Source organism: Poecilia mexicana, unplaced genomic scaffold, assembly GCF_051168715.1.
Source record: "Poecilia mexicana isolate PSO_F unplaced genomic scaffold, ASM5116871v1 scaffold_6, whole genome shotgun sequence".
NCBI classification, from domain to species: Eukaryota; Metazoa; Chordata; class Actinopteri; order Cyprinodontiformes; family Poeciliidae; genus Poecilia; species Poecilia mexicana.
The window spans coordinates 33,686,647-33,702,264 of NW_028263375.1; the positions used below are offsets into that span (position 1 = coordinate 33,686,647).

General features: G+C 40.7%; 1 protein-coding gene across 1 annotated transcript in view; it reads left to right on the plus strand.

Annotated features, from left to right (window-relative positions):
* The window catches only part of ric8a (RIC8 guanine nucleotide exchange factor A), a 29,486-nt gene extending 14,544 nt beyond the window's left edge, over positions 1 to 14,942 (plus strand). Inside the window, exons 7-14 of the mRNA XM_014971970.2 lie at positions 1,186 to 1,373; positions 1,693 to 1,787; positions 1,876 to 2,026; positions 7,325 to 7,420; positions 7,510 to 7,654; positions 8,487 to 8,631; positions 12,600 to 12,719; positions 14,199 to 14,942. Of these exons, the coding sequence (XP_014827456.2) occupies positions 1,186 to 1,373; positions 1,693 to 1,787; positions 1,876 to 2,026; positions 7,325 to 7,420; positions 7,510 to 7,654; positions 8,487 to 8,631; positions 12,600 to 12,719; positions 14,199 to 14,340 (1,082 nt within the window). The 3' untranslated portion in view covers positions 14,341 to 14,942. The remainder of the gene's footprint in view (positions 1 to 1,185; positions 1,374 to 1,692; positions 1,788 to 1,875; positions 2,027 to 7,324; positions 7,421 to 7,509; positions 7,655 to 8,486; positions 8,632 to 12,599; positions 12,720 to 14,198) is intronic.
* The last annotated feature ends 676 nt before the right edge of the window (positions 14,943 to 15,618 follow it).

A 15,618-nucleotide genomic window follows, 5' to 3' on the forward strand; every position in this document is an offset into this window, starting at 1 on the left:
TGTGCTAATGTTGTTGGATTATTGAGCAGACTCATATTAAATCACTTCATCTTACAGGGTTTAAAAGTTTACCCTGACAAAAAACAACCAGCTGACTTTATTCAAATATAGTCATATTGAGAGCATATTTGGAAGCTGACTGATTATGTAAATAAAGAGCAGTAGATCTGTTTGTATTAGAAATGGTTACCTCCACAGAAAAGTGTTCAGTCTTCATCAGTATACATTAAATGTCACATGAAGGAAATACTGCCAAGAATATTGCAGATGAAAAGAGCAAATTCCTATATCCTCAACAACTGCAGGAGGTTCAGCTGCAGCAAAGACATTTACTGGACTAAGGAGTACATAGAACAGAGTCATGTTGCCACAAGCGCAAATGCTGAGATTTTTTTAGAAGCACAGGGAGATAAAAACTTTTGTCCTAAGGCATCATAAAATATGATGCCTTAGGACAAAAACACAAAGAACTGACAAATATGATGCCAAGTACAATAGACACAAGAAGAAGGATGTCCATCCTACATTGTCCTCACAGATGAATTCTGCTTCCTGTTGTTGAGGACATCTGAAACATCACTGATCTTGAGAAGAAAAGATTTTTGTCTCAAGTCAGTTCATGTTTTAGGTTATATAGCTTCTCAACTTAGTGAGATTAGTCACAATTCCTGCAAGAACACTGCCATTTATGAAGAGTGAGATCAAGATGACCTCCAAGAGAAACTTCTTCCAGGAGTGCAAGCACAATTTGATGCCAGACTGTATTTTCCAGTATGTCGAATGGGGAAATTTAGGTGTCACAGAAGCAAGATCTAAACATAAAATCTTTGTCCCTATGGTCATGAAATTCTCCAGATATTAACCTCACTATGAACCTATTCTCACTTGTCAAAAAGCAGAAGATAACAAACTAGGATCAACTCCATAAACAGAGAAGACAAGAATGGCTCATGATCCCTCAAAATTAAACTCAGATGTTGATGTTGAGTATGTTCACTAATAAAAGTCTCAGGAAATCTGTAAAAATGTTTCAAATCAAAAATAAAATAAAATATCTACTTATCCTGAAACCATGAGACTTATTTGTGTGACTGACAATACTTTCATCCATGACTGTACTGCTGAGAATAATTTGTAATGAAACAGTTGATGAAGAGATCACTTGCTGTCCTTTGCTTGTCCTAGGAAGCCAGTTGGAAGCCACCCTCTGTCTGTGTTGGCCAGATCCCCTGGTGACAGCCAGAATGGGATATGAAGGTTTTCCACCTGAGGAACTTCCCCAACTGAGCAGGCAGCAGACAGAGTTGGCTATTGAAATACTGAAAATACTTTTCAATATCACATTTGACACAAACCGACGCAAGGTCGATGAGGTAAGAAGAAACTTTTCATGTGGCATTTCAGTTTGCTGTTAATTGGTCAGTTTGATCACTAGAGAAGTTAGGATGCGTCTCAGCCTTATTGTTCCTCCTGTTTGTCGTCGCTTCTCTGATGAGTTACTGGACAGAAAAGGAAATGATGGCTATCAGGAGAGCATCTATTCCATTGATTCACATTGTCAAGTTGCTTTGTGTTAAACTTGGGCTGCCAGAGAGCAGCCTTCTGTTGCTACAGAAACACTGAACCTAATGAGATGAGCGCACTCTTCTGAAAACTCGTTGTGTGTGTGTGTCTGTATGTGTGTGTGAGAAGGAAGAGGCAGTAGAGTACAGATACTTGGGCGCTCTCTTGAGACACTGTTTGATGAGCCGAGCAGACGGAGAAGAGCGGACTGAGGAGTTCCACAGGTTTGATAATACACTCTTCACTTCATTTATATACACATGGCTTCCCTTTGAGGCCAACCTCTTAAAGCATTTCTCCTTGTATTTTCAGCCATACTGTGAATTTACTGGGGAATCTGCCGCTGCCTTGTTTGGATGTACTGTTATTGCCCAAGGTGGAACATGGCTCCATCGAGTACATGGGGGTCAACATGGATGCTGTGAACATGCTGCTGGAATTCATGGAGAAAAAACTTGATCGTGTAGGATAACTCTGTAGATATAGAAGTTCTCTCTTAGCCTGTAGTACAATTGTTTCAAAGGACTGATTAAAACAAAAGCTTGTCCAAGTTAGCTCAAAGAAAGGCAACCATCGATATGAATACTTATTCATTTCAGATCATATGGTTTCACAAAGGGAAGCTGCTTCAACAACAGAAGTAAGCAATTTTGTTGGATTACCTTTCCTCAACCACTGGATAATCAATCTGAATGCTCCAGGATGCTCTAATGCAGTGGTTCCCAAACTTTTTCTGCGCCCCCCCTATGGATTACAAATGGCTGTCTGGTTGAAACAACGCGTGTGACGGGAGGGGGATGGGGGGGCATCGACTTTTTTGGGGGCAAAATGAATGTACGTAGCTGAAAATAGACACCAACATCGGTAGCCTAAAAGGTCCTTGTTAAGCTTAAGGTTCTGTATTGATATTAGCTAGTCATCTTTTAGCTAACATTACCTGCATCCAACAGCTTTACTCAACTCAGTCGGTTAGTTTGGAAGGAAAAACTGTGAAAAGTTCTTTGCGTTTTGCTGGTTTGCTGCCGTGATTCTAACACAAACCTTCGTAGCTCCGCACAGCAGCAGCAGGTCTCCTTCACAGGTGGAAACCCAGCGTGAGCGTCGTAGCCATAGACATAATATAATTATATTATAATTATATTATATTATGTCTATGGTCGCAGTGCTCATGTTGCGTTTAAAGGTGGCTCGGAAAAACAGGTTACAACATGTTAACAACGGATTAAACAGTTTTAACTGCTGATAAAAGTGACAGAGGACACAGATATGGGAAGTGTGGAAGCCTCTACTATATCAAATTGACATAGGAATAACAGAGAGTTTGGTCATTCTAAGGTAAAAACCCAGCGCATACAGTGTTCATGTTTTTTTTTCTTTTTTCATCCAGACGGCTTCCCGCGCCCCCCCTGCAATGACACTGCGGGCGCGCCCCACAGTTTGGGAACCTCTGCTCTAATGCATGATAGTAATGGGCTTTTTCTGAACAGCCTTCACACTCTCAATAAGTCACCTAAACAAGGAGCTTTCACAGTTGCCATCTGGTATGTTCTGCTTGCTTTACCAGGGTGGATTTTTCCACGTTGCTTGGAAAGCTTTAGAAATTTGAAGATAATTTGTGTAGTGATGGAAAAAAGCAAAGTTTTAAACATGACAGAATATGGTTCGATCTTGAAATGTATTTCAAGATATTTCAAATTTGTGAGCTTTGTCATTATTTTAAAACCATGATTATACTGCTGCCCTAACTTGAGATTTGAATCACCAATCAAATTTAGGTATACTCACTCACCGTCATGTCGGGTTTTAATCGTTTGACCCACATGCAAGAACACCCACGGTACAAGGGAAATCAGTAAAATGCAGGCACGTGCAGAAGGGGGAGCTGGGGGTGCTTGAGCACCTGCCCTTTTTGCTCCTTGCCCCCAAGTGCCCTTTTAGTCAAATTCATTTTTATTTATTTATTTATTTTTGCTATTATTATTTCCTAAGCCCTCTTCTGACACATAAAAACATGTACTAAAATTATTTGCTTTTTTTGTTTCTTTTTTGTACAACATACTAAGCCCTCCGGTCACCTTGTTACCTTTGACCTTTTGCCCGTGACGCATGACGCAGTTACCTCTCGGGCAGTGAGAAAAGGCGGCTTACTGGAGCTCAACGTCATAGTATTGATGTCTATGCTCAACGAACATTCCAGATTACAGATCAGTTTTTGGTGAATTAAAAAAAAAAAAAAAAAGTTTTTGGTGAATAAAGTGGAGTAGACTTGCTGCTTGTCAGATGACGGAAACCGTTGAAGTATCGTTTCTGCTTCAGCGGTTTAAGCAGAGAGGTAATGAAATACAGCAGACACTGACAGGCCTCTGCGTCCGCCTTTCTCTGAAGAACTACTGAGGGGAGGAGACAGCCAGGTGAGGAAAAACTGTTCTTATCTATCGATTCAGTATTTTTATCATACAGACATTAGGCTGTTGTTGTTGTTGTTGTTGTGCTATTAGCTAACGACTTTGTTAGCAAAACAAGATAACAAAAAAGCTTCTTCCCCGTGTACGAGGCACATCGCCCGTCCAAAACCGATCATCTCCATAATGAATATATGTTCGATCGTCTAATTTCCTTTGCTGCATAATGTACATTGCATTTATTCTGGCGTTAGGTAAATGTATCTTGAAGGAGAATAGCACTTACATAAAAAACCAACAAAGATATTCGTTTAGAATTTAAAATAACACACCCTGAATTACCATGATAGATATAATGTGTGTCATTAATGAAGGGGAGAAAACTCAACCCAGACTTTAAGTTTAGGGTCTGATTCACAGAGTATAAAGTTAAATTTGTTTCCCAATTATTCAATGGAAAAAAAAACAAAAAAAACTAACCTCAGTTAAGTAAAATAAAATTGTAATCAAAACTTTTGGAATTGCAATGATTCCTTTAAAAAACGTTGTTTAAAAGACTTTTTGTTAATTAAATAACTCATTTTTACCAAACATAAACATTTATTTGCACACATCATACATCTTTTGTTGTGATTTTGGGCCCTGCCTATGACGTCATGTGAGAATCACAAGCAAAACTTTGAGTCACAAACAAAAACTTAGAATAGCAAGAAAAGATTTCTGACATGCACAAATAAGTTTGTTTTGCAAAAAAGAAAGTTAACTTCATGAGTCAAAAATGTGTGATTTAAATTAAAAAAGAAAATTTAAGCAAAACTCAGTAGGCTTTTCTCATGGTGACATGCATTAACAATTCACATTTTGCTTTTGTTTTTTTTCTGCAGTTCCACGTTAAAGTTTGATGCAGCTCTGCTTTCCTGAATGGACCATCTTCATCTCCACTGCAGTAGGAAACAGGCAGCTCTTTTTTATAGATTACAGTCCACTAAAATGTTGCATTGTGCCCTTGTTTATATTTTTAATAGTGTAATTCTGTAAAGACAAAATATGTCTGGTGGTCTAGCTCTGATTTACATATCTTGCTAAATTGCGGGTTTGAATATTGCAATACTTTCCTATAACAAAATAGACCTGCAGAAAGAAATTACTAATAAAATATCTTACATATGTGTTATGCTCTATATAGAGATTTTCCTTAGCTTTGTATATCTCACAATTTTGTAATTTGTCATTGTTTATTAAACTCTGAAAGCTGAGAGGCTTTGTTAATATTCTGTCCTACAATGCGGTTAGATGTGCCCTTTTTTTGTTGTTGAGCACCTGCCCTTTCAGTAGTCTCTGCACGGCCCTGGTAAAATGATATTTATTGCAGAAAAAAAAACCACAGTCAGAAAAAAAGGGGAAGAAACTGGTCCGGAGTGGAATCGGTGCTTCTGGGTTGGAACTAGAAGGTGAGAGAGTATGGTGAGTTCAATGACCGGAGGGAATAGCAAACTGCAGGGGAAAAACTGAACATTCTTACTTTTAGCTGAGATAATCTGGACTGAGGGGAATCTGATGGTTTCTGGCCGGATATCTTTAAGTTGGGTGTTGCTGCTAAGCTTAAAGGCGGCGGGGGCAGCACTGGAGGGCGGACGAGGTCAGGTCAAGTTTCTTGACGGCAGGAGAGAGGAGGGCAGCCTGCGTGGAGATCTGGTCACAATGGTGGGGAACAGGGACTTGGGCATCTGGTGGGTATATTCCACCGGTGTCACAAGGAGAGGAAAGGTTGTAGGAGGAGAGGTTCTGCGCTGGAACTCTACAAAAGGGTTTCACAGCTTCTACAAGGAGAGTCCCTGTGGAGGCACAAAAAACAAAATCACTAGGAGTTCACAAAGAGCGATCACTGGAAGAATTCAGGTGGCCTGTAATACCAAAACTGGCAAAAATACTCTGACACTGGTGTGTAGGCTGCCTCCTCTTCTTATACCCCTCTAGATGAGATCATGCAGAGCAGGTGATTCGCATCAGCTGGCCCACACCCTTCAGGAATAACCGCCAGGCGCCCCCTGAAGGATGGACGGAGAAACAGCAACCCCAACAACAAAAAAACACCCAGGAACCCAACACTCACTGAGTCTAGATAGAATAGGAAGAAGAGAAATATCCTTTATTGCTCTACTTTGGGGAAATTCAGATGTCACAGCAGCAACAAAGATGAAAAATATATTTAAATAAGATAAAAGGATTGTACTGGAAGAACACATTTACAAAATAAGAACATTAATGCTGTGCAGGCTTTAAAGGGGGGTATTATGTAAAATCAACTTTTTCAGCTTTATAATGCTATTCCCTCATAAAGCACTGTGACGGAGGAGCCGTCACGAGCCGGGACTTAATTAGGAGTCCGTGTTAATATGCGCACATACATACTCACAATCGCTTACTTACTTCTGTTAAACTGATGCGGCTCATCGTGGGTGCACACGCGGTGTTCCTGCTTCAGTTTGCATCCATCCTAACTTGTTTTCATTTCCAAACACTTTCCCAGTTTTTGTTTTCAAACAGGGTTATTTCCAGTTGTGGCGCGCCAGGAGTCAGGTGATGACGTCATCGGAACATACAGAGTGTTCTCTATTAAATTGATTATTGTATTTTTGATTACAAGTTTATTTATTTTCCTTATTATTATGATTTGTTTTGTATCCTTTAAGAGTTCATTTGAGTTAGAAGTAATTGTTTAATTGTTTTGTTTGCTTGATTGGTCTTTCTGTGGGCGGAGCCTGTGGCTTTAAAAGCAGGGCTCTGCCACAGGGAGGCAGTCTGTGGCTAGACTCCTGCCATATCACAGTGAAGGTGATGGACTCTTTTCTTGAAGGTACTTGCTGTTTGTTTTAACCTGCCTGGACGTCCCTGTATATATATTCTTCACCTGCCACCTTTTTGCTCACTTGAAGAATTGAATAAATTTCACTAAAGGATCTCTGGCCTTGGGCAGTCATTTTTTGTTTGTCCAAGCATAAGAGAACCCCGTCACAAGCACATACCTGGAGTGTTGTTTTGATTCTTTTTTGCATGTTTGAAAAATCCGTTAATCTCCCATGGCAACCATTCAGGGTGCACAAGGTAGAACTTTGCTCACACCTTCCTCATTCATTTCTTTTAGACTAGCAGCAGCAGCAATTAGCAAACACCTGGTGGAACTGAGCTTCTGCTGTGTAATTAAGCCTTAGAAGCCTTAGAATACTCAAGGGATAAGTAGTACAATTTTTTATGATTACATGAAACCACGTTGACTGTAGATCATTTCTGTTACATATACTTCTGTTACAAGTCAGACTGACAGCTGATTAATAGATAAATATTTGTCATTTTACCAGGGCCATAAGCTGAAAGAGACTCTTCTCCCATCTCTAAACTTACTGACTGAGAGTTCCCGCATCCACCGAGAGACCAGGAAATTCCTCAGGTCAAAAGTCTGTATGGAGCGGAGCCACAAAGCTGATAGATGAGCATGTTTGCTGCCGATGGCTTCAGAACTGTCTTCTGCTTTTGCTTTGTTAAGGTGCTGCCCCCACTTCGCGATGTGAAAAACAGGCCAGAAATCGGCAGTGCTCTCAGGAACAAATTAGTCCGTCTCATGACTCACATCGACACCGATGTCAAAGACTGCGCTGCTGAATTCCTCTTTGTGCTCTGCAAAGAAAGTGGTGAGAGAAATATCCATTGGCTGCAATGATTTATAGCAATGCAAAAATATATAACTCATGTCTAATGGTTAACAAAAGCTGACGTTAAACAGTGGTACACAACAAAGATTACCAAGGCTGACATGAACCTGCAGGTTTTGCAGAAGAACTTGTGAAGCTAAGCAAAATGAGTTCAATTTAGAAACCCATCCATCCATTTTCTTCCGCTTATCCGGGATCGGGTCGCGGGGTTAGCAGCTTCAGAAGGGAGGCCCAGACTTCCCTCTCCCCAGCCACTTCTGCCAGCTCCTCTGGGGGAATCGCAAGGCTTTCCCAGGCCAGACGAGAAACAAAATCCCTCCACAGTGTCCTGGGTCTTCCCCGGGGTCTCCTCCCGGTGGGACGTGCCTGGACCACCTCACCAGGGAGGGGTCCAGGAGGCATCCTGACTAGATGCCCAAGCCACCTCAACTGGCTCCTCTCAATGTGAAGGAGCAGCGAATCTACTACTACTACTAATTTAGAAACCAAGACACACAAAGACAAATCAGAACCAGAACGCACCAATTGAAAGACTAAAGATCACATTAACTGCTTGAAGATCAAAGACTACAGGATCTTTCAGACCAGCTAAAGCCAACTCTCAAGAGTTTAATGTATGAGTTTAATGCAGGTTGAAGGAACAAACATTCCAGTAGGTGGAAGTAATAGAAGATATTTTTAGAATTCTATTGGGAATCTGGGAAAATTGGGCAAACAGGTAATGTGGTTTGTTTCTAGCTTAAGTCAGTACTAACACCTTCTCGTTCATCATGGGAAACAACCATTTTAATTTTGATATTTCTGTGTCCAGTTTCAAGGTTCATCAAGTACACTGGATACGGTAACGCTGCAGGTCTGCTGGCTGCCAGGGGCCTGCTCAGAGGGGGCCGAGACTCTGGGATCTACTCTGAAGATGAAGACTCGGAGACTGAAGAGTACAGAGAGGCAAAGCCACAGTCAGTACTTTAAATACAGTCAGTGTAGCTGAGTCAGAAGAGTAGCTCACACACAAGCAGTGAAATCCTTACAAACATTAAAAATCAGACAAGAAACACTGCAGAACTGTAAAACAATGTCAGATAGCATCTACCTGTAAAATTACTAGATTGGTTTAAAGTCTACCTTATGTTCAAGTTGTGAAGGTCTTCATCCCTGTAACGCTGACTCCAGTCATGAATAGACTAGTTTATTACTAGTCTACAACTGGTCTATCACTGGTCTATCGCTAGTGCATTACTGGTCTATCTCTGGTCTATTACTGATCTATCTCTGGTCTATCTCTGGTCTATTACTGGTCTATCTCTGGTCTATCACTGGTCTATCGCTAGTGTATTACTGGTCTATCTCTGGTCTATTACTGATCTATCTCTGGTCTATCACTGATCTATCTCTGGTCTATTACTGGTCTATCTCTGGTCTATCACTGGTCTATCGCTAGTGTATTACTGGTCTATCGCTGGTCTATCGCTAGTGTATTACTGGTCTATCTCTGGTCTATTACTGATCTATCTCTGGTCTATCACTGGTCTATCTCTGATCCATCACTGGTCTATCGCTGGTCCATCACTGGTCTATCGCTGGTCTATCGCTAGTGTATTACTGGTCTATCTCTGGACTACTACTGATCTATCTCTGGTATATCTCTGTTCTAATTCTAGTCTATCTCTGTTCTAACTCTAGTCTATCTCTGGTCTATCTCTGGTCTATCTCTGGTCTATCACTGGTCTATCTCTGGTCTATAACTGGTCTATCTCTGGTCTATCACTGGTCTATCTCTGGTCTATGTCTGGTCCATCTCTGGTCTATCTCTGATCCATCGCTGGTCCATCACTGGTCTATCTCTGGTCAATCTCTGGTCTATCACTGGTCTCTCTCTGGTCTATCTCTGGTCTATCACTGGTCTCTCTCTGGTCTATCTCTGGTCTACCACTGGTCTCTCTCTGGTCAATCTCTGGTCTATCTCTGGTCTATCACTGGTCTCTCTCTGGTCTATCACTGGTCTATCTCTGGTCTACCACTGATCTATCACTGGTCTATCTATGGTCTGTCTCTACTCTATCACTGGTCTCTCTCTGGTCTATCACTGGTCTCTCTCTGGTCTATCTCTGGTCTATCACTGGTCTCTCTCTGGTCTATCTCTGGTCTACCACTGGTCTCTCTCTGGTCAATCTCTGGTCTATCTCTGGTCTATCACTGGTCTCTCTCTGGTCTATCACTGGTCTCTCTCTGGTCTATCACTGGTCTATCTCTGGTCTACCACTGATCTATCACTGGTCTATCTATGGTCTGTCTCTACTCTATCACTGGTCTCTCTCTGGTCTATCACTGGTCTATCACTGGTCTCTCTCTTGTCTATCTCTGATCCATCGCTGGTCCATCACTGGTCTATCTCTGGTCAATCTCTGGTCTATCACTGGTCTCTCTCTGGTCTATCTCTGGTCTATCACTGGTCTCTCTCTGGTCTATCTCTGGTCTACCACTGGTCTCTCTCTGGTCAATCTCTGGTCTATCTCTGGTCTATCACTGGTCTCTCTCTGGTCTATCACTGGTCTATCTCTGGTCTACCACTGATCTATCACTGGTCTATCTATGGTCTGTCTCTACTCTATCACTGGTCTATCACTGGTCTATCACCGGTCAAGCTCTGGTCTATCACTGGTCTCTCTCTGGTCTATCGCTAGTGTATTACTGGTATATCTCTGGACTACTACTGATCTATCTCTGGTATATCTCTGTTCTAATTCTAGTCTATCTCTGGTCTATCTCTGGCCTGTCTCTCTTCTAACTCTAGTCTATCTCTGGTCTATCACTGGTCTCTCTCTGGTCTATTGCTAGTCTATCTCTGGTCTATCTCTGGTCTATCACTGGTCTATGTCTGGTCCATCTCTGGTCTATCTCTGATCCATCACTGGTCTATCTCTGGTCTGTCTCTAGTCTACCTCTGGTCTATCGCTGATCTATCACTGGTCAATCTCTGGTCTATCACTGGTCTCTCTCTGGTCTATCTCTGGTCTACCACTGGTCTCTCTCTGGTCTATCACTGGTCTCTCTCTGGTCTATCACTGGTCTATCACTGGTCTGACTCTAGTCTATCTCTGGTAGGGCTGTTGTAAGCTAATATTTTAGTAGTCGAGTAATCTATCGATCATTCTTACGATTAGTCTAGTTATCGGATAAAAAAAATGATAGAATAAAATATTGGTAAAACACCAGTGTTAGTATTGGATATCATTATCATCCAATTTTTCAAATCTGAGCTTCCCTAACAGTTATTTTTTTGTAGTTTGGAAAATTAACCTGTAACAATAATATCTGACTTTCTAAGTTAACCTGACAAAAAGTTATACAAAAATCTGAAATCGGTTGGGGTGGAGGGGCAGGCGAGCCAAAAAACGTAAGATGGAGTTGGAGGGGAGGAAATAGGCCAGGGGTCAGATGAACTTAAGTCCGGGGACCGGTAGACCAGGTGATGAAAGTAATAATGGAGGATTGGGGGGGATATTTACGGCACCTTCATTCGTCACACTCAGAAACTCTTCTACCAGCCATGTACCACCACGATGATTTCCGCCACTCGTTTGTTGAGACCGGGGTGATATGAAATTTATTGTGCGGTTCATCCGTAAAGCTGCACTTACACTATAAGCATCAACTACTCAGCTGCCCGCCGTGTTCAGCCTATCCGCTTACCTCTATAAATACTCCTGCAGCGCTCTTCCCGCCATTCAGTTTGAACCAGCAGCTCCCAGAAGAGAAAGGCTGCCGAACTCCAGGCATCACACCAGTCATTTTAATGATGCTTATTGGTCCCCCAAAAATGATGAAAACCCGGGCATTATCATCAATCAATAAAATCCTCACGGCCGAACTTGAGAATTGAACGCTTTGCGGCTAACACTTAGTATTCGTCAACAACTCAGAGGCGGAAGTCAGAGCTACGCGTAATGCAAATAATGTTCCGGCCAGAACACGGTGCACTAAATAATAAAACATAAATTAACGAAGTTTCGAGGCAGGTACATTTTCCTTGTGGAATTTTAATAATCAAGGTACTCAATCGAGAAATCGTTTCAGCCCTAATCTCTGGTCTAACTCTAGTCTAACTCTAGTCTATCTCTGGTCTATCCCTGGTCTATCTCTGGTCTATCTCTGGTTTATCACTGGGCCTGTCGGCTCAAACATAAGTCAAGACCTTCAATCTACAGGCTGGTATTTACTGACTCTCCCACAGGGGGGAGATGTGGTCACATTCACAGTGAATGTGACCACATCTCCCCCTTGGGGATTCATTCATTCATTCATTCATTCATTCATATTGCTTTTTCAACCTCCCAAATAAATCATCCTGAGAGGTGTGTGTGTGACCATGAAGAAAACTTTCTGTTTGTAAAATGTTTTTAACAAGACTACTTTATAGAATTTCAAAAGGTCACAAAGAAAACATCTGACCACCTTTTCCTAGATACACAGTTCTCACATTATGAGTTTTAAATGGAATTTATTTCTCAGACTAAGTATTTATCAAGTGAAACAGGAGACATATTGTTTGTTTGTAGCCGAGCTTCAGCAGTAAACTTAAAAGTTTTCTATAGTTGGAATATTTTAATGTTGAAGGCAGAATGTAAAATTTCCTCCCTACACAGATTAAAAAGTCACCTATTTTTAGATGTGAAGGTAACAGTCTGAGAAATATCACTGAGGTATCATAGTAAAATAATCTATGGTATTGACAATACCATAGATTAACAACAAATGACTTCTGGAGATCGGCACCACCCCTCCACATTCCTTATTATGATTTTAAAAATGTAGAAATTACTTAGATGGATGAATTTTTTATTCATTAAGTGGATAATTTTTAAATGACAGTTTTCAGTGTTTTTCTTGTGTTATTCCTGTTTTACCCCTGCGTTCTTGTTTCCAGTATAAACCTGATCACAGGTGTTCTTGAAGAGGAGCAGCCCAACCCAATGGAGGGAATGACAGATGAGCAGAAGGAATACGAGGCCATGAAGCTGGTCAACATGTTTGACAGACTGTCAAGGTCACACACCGCTACTCTTCAGAACATTTGTATCTATCAGATAATCTCACTAGTCATATTATTAGGTACACCTTGCTCATGGGTGGTTCTACACAGTGGCTAACAGGTGCCAGTATTCCTGTTATGAAGACATAATGCTTAATCAGTTTCCTATGATAAAATGTGCTGGCAAACAAACCATAATTCATTAGTCCAATCAATTAATTTTGGATCACTTTCAAACCACTTCTTACCTTCACAGTTTTACTTTAACAATGAAGGTGCTGTAGTTTTTAGCTTCAGCCATATTGAGACATTTGATGAACAAGTTTAGGATTACAGTTTTCATCTGTTAGGTCAGAGGTCAGAAACCTGCAGCTCCAGAGCTACAAGTGGCTCTTTAGCTTTGTGGCTCACCTAATATATTAAACAAAGAAATATTGCCCTTTCTCTATTTATTTTTTTGTTTCATTCCTTTGTTTGTTTTGTGTCATCATCAGAAAACATTGATCCCACCTTTGGTCCATTCTAGACCTAATTTATCAGAGGGCTCCCTGGTAAACTGGGTCTAGAATGAACCAAATTCCTGCTTGGACCCTTTTGCCTTCAGAACTGCCTTAGTGGCATTGGCTGGCTTTAGATCTGTTTACTGTTGGAGTAGTGACCTCATCGTCATGTTCCAGAAACCAGCTTGAAGCGATTTGCGCTTTGACACATGGTGTGGTATCCTGTTTGAATTGGGCAACAGAGTAGGGTTCTCTGTGGTCATACAGGGATGGATATGGTCAGCAACACTACTCAGGTAGGCTGTGATGTTTATCAGCAATGCTCTTGGTACTAAGAGACTTAATATTCTTTTCCAAGAATAAATCCCCCACACCATTACACCACTACCACCAGGTTGAATTGTGAATACAGGGAGCGATGGATCCAGGCTTTTATGGGTTAGGGGAGGACATGTTTAGAAGAAGAGTGGCATTCTGCACGGTCTTGTCCATCTGCTTCTGGGTCTGATGTGCTCTGTGTTGTGCATACCCTGGTTGTAGCAAGTTGTTATTTGATCTCCTGTTATCTTTCTGTCATCTCTTCCCAATGACCAGATCAATAGTTTCTGAGTCCGGAAACCAGCCTGTTAGGCACCAACAGCCGTGCCATGTCCAAAGTCACTTAAATTCACTTTCTTCCTCCATCTGATGATCACTTGGAACTTCAGAAAGCCATATTCACTTTGTCTAGATGGCTAGTAACCATGTAATTGGCTGAATCGCTCTTTGTATCAACAAACAATTAATTGTGTACTTAAAGTGGTGGGTGCATTTCTATGGAGCATTGTTCTGTTAATAGCCATAAACTATTTACACTAGAAAAGATAAATGAGAAAGTACACAAAACTGAGATACTGTCTTGAACAGCTACCATTTTTGAACAGCTAACACATGTGCTAACACACATTAAAAGTGTGTTAGGTCTATGCTAACACACGTGTCCTGCTTTGTATAGGACCAATTTGATCCAGCCCATGCAGCTTAATTCAGATGGGAAGATGAGAGAGATGACCACGGAGGATCTGAATAAACTGGCCACCAATCCATTGTTCCAGTCACAAGAGCCAGCTGATCCAGACAGCGAGGATGAAACCTAGTTAACACACAAACATGACAGCAGGTTGAACCAGCTTTCAACCTTTGTGACAACACTGCAGAAAATGATATCATACAACGTTTACCATGCTGGTCCACTTAATTTGATTGGAAGACAGATAAAAACATTTGGCATTAATTTAGCAAACATAAGAATGCAGCATGGAGTGTACAAGAGGAAGTGACTGTACATCAGGATAATCCTGCTTCTGGAAAATGCTTTGATCTTGATGAAATCTCTTGCTCACAGAGAAGCATTGTACACAATGCAATTCTTTTTACCAGACAATGTATGATCTTACTTTTAGAGAAAATGTATTTAAAAAAATGCTATTTAGTTTTTGATGTGAGAGTCAGCTTTATTTTTGAAATGGAATTTAATAAAAATAGGTGGATGTTATTTTTCATGACGCCCCATAAATGTTTTATTTTCAGAAATGAAAGACCATTTACTGATTAATATGTTTCTGTGTTAGACTTCAATTGACATATTAAGCTATGAATATAGTCCAAGAAAATCTCTGTTTGCTTCTTTGTATTGTAGTTGAATTTTGGACTGTAAAGTACACTTAATGCATCTCAATAAACTCTCTGTCACTGGTATTTAGAAGCTGCTGGTTTTTCCCTTAAATGTTCATTAGTTGTCTGAAAGTGAAACTGGGATACAAAGAAGACATGATGTTGGATTTATGAAGTATCCTCCAAGCCTAAGGTTGCCAGAACAACTATGGATGGAAATATACAGATGATCTTAGCCCAGAGCATAGTGACTTAGAGATTAACAGTACATATATTTTTTACCAAAATTACCCAGTACAACCCTGTTGGCTTGGTGCAACAATATACCAAATGACTTCATTGTTGTCTTATACCTGAACACCTGCAGAATGTTTATGTTCAGAACCAACTTTAAAAAGTGACACCAAAACAGAGAGGTGTTTTAATGATCACTAAACTCTGACATTTGGGAACATTGAGGCTCCTCATCCCGCTACAGCAGAGAAAGCAAGTGGACAAAAACAGAACTTTGTCAGGGTAGGGATTTTTCACCATCAGTATGCCACGTAGCTTGTTTTGCGCTATGCTGAACTACTCACCTTAAACAACCTCGAGCAGAAGTTCTTTAATGGCCACTTTTTATTTGTTTCTCTTGATTGAAGCAAACAGAAAATGTGCCAAACCATGATTATTTGTGCTGTTACTCCTGTAATTAGAGGTAATTTCTCCAGTGGTAATTCTTTAACTCTAAGCTTTAGAAAAACAACCTCCACAGTTTTATT